We start from the raw sequence: 2,371 nt of genomic DNA, 5'->3' as shown, positions 1-2,371 counted from the left end.
ACATCATAGCTAAACCTACCTGGCCTGAACCAAGAGCGGCAATGCCGAACCAGCAAGAATTCCAACATCTCCCAGGCCATGTTCAAACTGTTTGTCAAGTCCCTTGTTGTTCTCTAAAGGCTTAATTATCACAGGTCCTTGCAAACACATCCCTACCAAAAAGGAAAATTGCATTCATAATCTTAATGCTAAAATTAACGGCAATATAGCAATGTGTACACATCATATGAATTTGAAATTAGTGTAATGTTGTCTAAATTAAAATTATTTTTGACACCACAAGTATCAAACCCCAAGACTCTAGACTGAGAGAGATTTGTGCAAGGGTGATTTATGTGGAAACCGGCTCATGCAGTGTCGTCTCTGAAAGTCAAATTCGTGCAAGAACATCAAAATCTTCAAGTTTCTATCAAGGGATTTTTTTTACTTCATAGTCCTGAGGTTAGTTGATGCATTTAGGAACAAATTTGCAACTTTTATACTAATTCATGTTCCATTCAACTGTAGAACTCATCCTATATTAGAACTTTCATCTCATCTCTGTTATGCTATTCTGAACAATATAAAAAAGTACTGCAGTACAAAACGCATGCCAATAGCAATTTCAAGTATACCAAAGTGTATCTTTATTGAATCACAAACTACATGACATACTTAAAATTTCTACATAAAACCTCCTTCCTGGCAATGCCATTCAAAAACCAAGCAGAGCAGGGATTGATGTTACACAAGAATACTTGATCAAACCCATAATAACCTATCTAAGAGCCTAACGAAAGCAGAAGCAATCACTTTGAACGAGCTGTGGATCGGGCATGAACTCGGTTCAAGAAAGGATCGCGTCCCAGTCGATCTCGAGCGACGGGTACTTGCGCAGCAGGGACTCGTCCCATGGAGCCTCCGAGAAATCAAGAAGCTGCATCTCCGGGACGACGTCGGAGCACGAGGACACCTCGCCGTCGGCCGACGACGAGCTCTCGGAGACGGAGCAGCCTGGCTCGCTCTTGACGTCCGGGAAAGAGCTCGGCGTCAGGGTCGGCGTCGGCGCCGGCGTCGCATTGCTCTGGCTCTGCGGCAGGTCCTCCCCGTGGCAGATGGAGCGGAGCTTGGCGTCGATCGCGGCGTCGAGCGGCGGGCCGTGGTGCTCGCCGCCGCGCCTGAGCTCGGGGAAGTTGAGCCTGGCGGACTCGCCGCGGAGCCGGAAGGCGGCGGCGTCGTAGGCCAGCGCGGCCTCGTCGGCGGTGTCGAAGGTGCCGAGCCAGAGGCGGGTGCGGTTGCGGGGCAGGCGGATCTCGGCGACCCACTTCCCCCAATGCCGCTGCCGCACGCCGCGGTACAGCTTGGCCGCCGGCTGCGCCGGGAGCGCCGCAACGCCGTGCCGCTTCATGGGCTGCCCCGCCACTGCCATGGCCGCGCCCGGCGCCCGGCGCACGTGGTGGAGCTGCGACTGGAGCTGGAGGATTTGCGCGGGAGTGAGGTAGCTGGCGCCACGAAGCAGGCCGGCGCTCTGCTCCGCGCCGGGGCAGGGGAAGGAGAAGGAGATGGTCGGCGCCGCGCCCTGCGCCGTCGGCGGAGCGAACGCGTGCATTACCTGGTCTCTGCCGTCCACCATGTGGTACATCGCCGCCGGAAGATCGGGCCTATAGCTGCGCCAGTCCACCGTCGTCGCCATGCCCTCGTCGATCAAGAAACGCCGACGATTTGGAGGAAGAGAAGCGGATGAGAGCTGGTAATTTGGGATGAACTGGACGATTTGCCAAGAGAATGAATTGGAGCCGGGTGCGACTGTTGGGCAGCGGCGGAGGAAGCGCTTGATTTGGTGGGCAAGAGCAGCCATTGCCGGGCTCTTTTATAAGCGCGCCGGAAGCAGGGCGAGGCCAATGAGGAGGCGCCTCGTGTACGCGGCGATCTCCTACTGCCACCTGTCGGGGCGCCTCCACGACCGGACGGGCGTCGCCGGGCAGGTGGCGGTGACACGACGGGCACCTGGCGGCTTGGTATTGGGCGAGGGGTGATTTTGACCTGGTAAAGTCCAGATCTAGCTGTCACTTGACTGTCGTCGAGTGACTGACCTACGCGGCAGCCTGGTTTCTACGGTCTCCGAGCACTCACGGATTTGTTTTTTCCTCCTGGGATTGCAAGGCCGCCTAGCGTAGATTGCACGTATATACACAGTAGTTTGTCTTATAAATGGTACATTTCCAATTTTGTACGTACTATTGTATGGCGATACAACATCGAGGGGTGGTAATAGTGGTGTCGATGTAACGATACGATGGCGATGCAAGGGCCGCCCGTACATCGCTTTGATTTGGTGACAATGTCATTGTTTATGAGCGATGGTACACACGGGCAATTTGTGGCGAACTAT

At 54.4% G+C, this 2,371-nt stretch overlaps 1 protein-coding gene across 1 annotated transcript; it reads right to left on the bottom strand.

The window, feature by feature from the left end:
* Positions 1–602: 602 nt before the first annotated feature.
* Positions 603–1,819, bottom strand: LOC119284734 (ethylene-responsive transcription factor ERF060-like). The gene has a single exon (XM_037563896.1). It carries the CDS (start codon positions 1,670–1,672, stop codon positions 827–829), a length of 846 nt encoding a protein of 281 aa, XP_037419793.1. The 5' UTR covers positions 1,673–1,819; the 3' UTR covers positions 603–826.
* Between the last annotated feature and the right edge of the window lie 552 nt (positions 1,820–2,371).

Source organism: Triticum dicoccoides, chromosome 4A, assembly GCF_002162155.2.
Source record: "Triticum dicoccoides isolate Atlit2015 ecotype Zavitan chromosome 4A, WEW_v2.0, whole genome shotgun sequence".
NCBI lineage: Eukaryota > Viridiplantae > Streptophyta > Magnoliopsida > Poales > Poaceae > Triticum > Triticum dicoccoides.
This window is presented reverse-complemented; position numbering and strand designations above follow the sequence as displayed.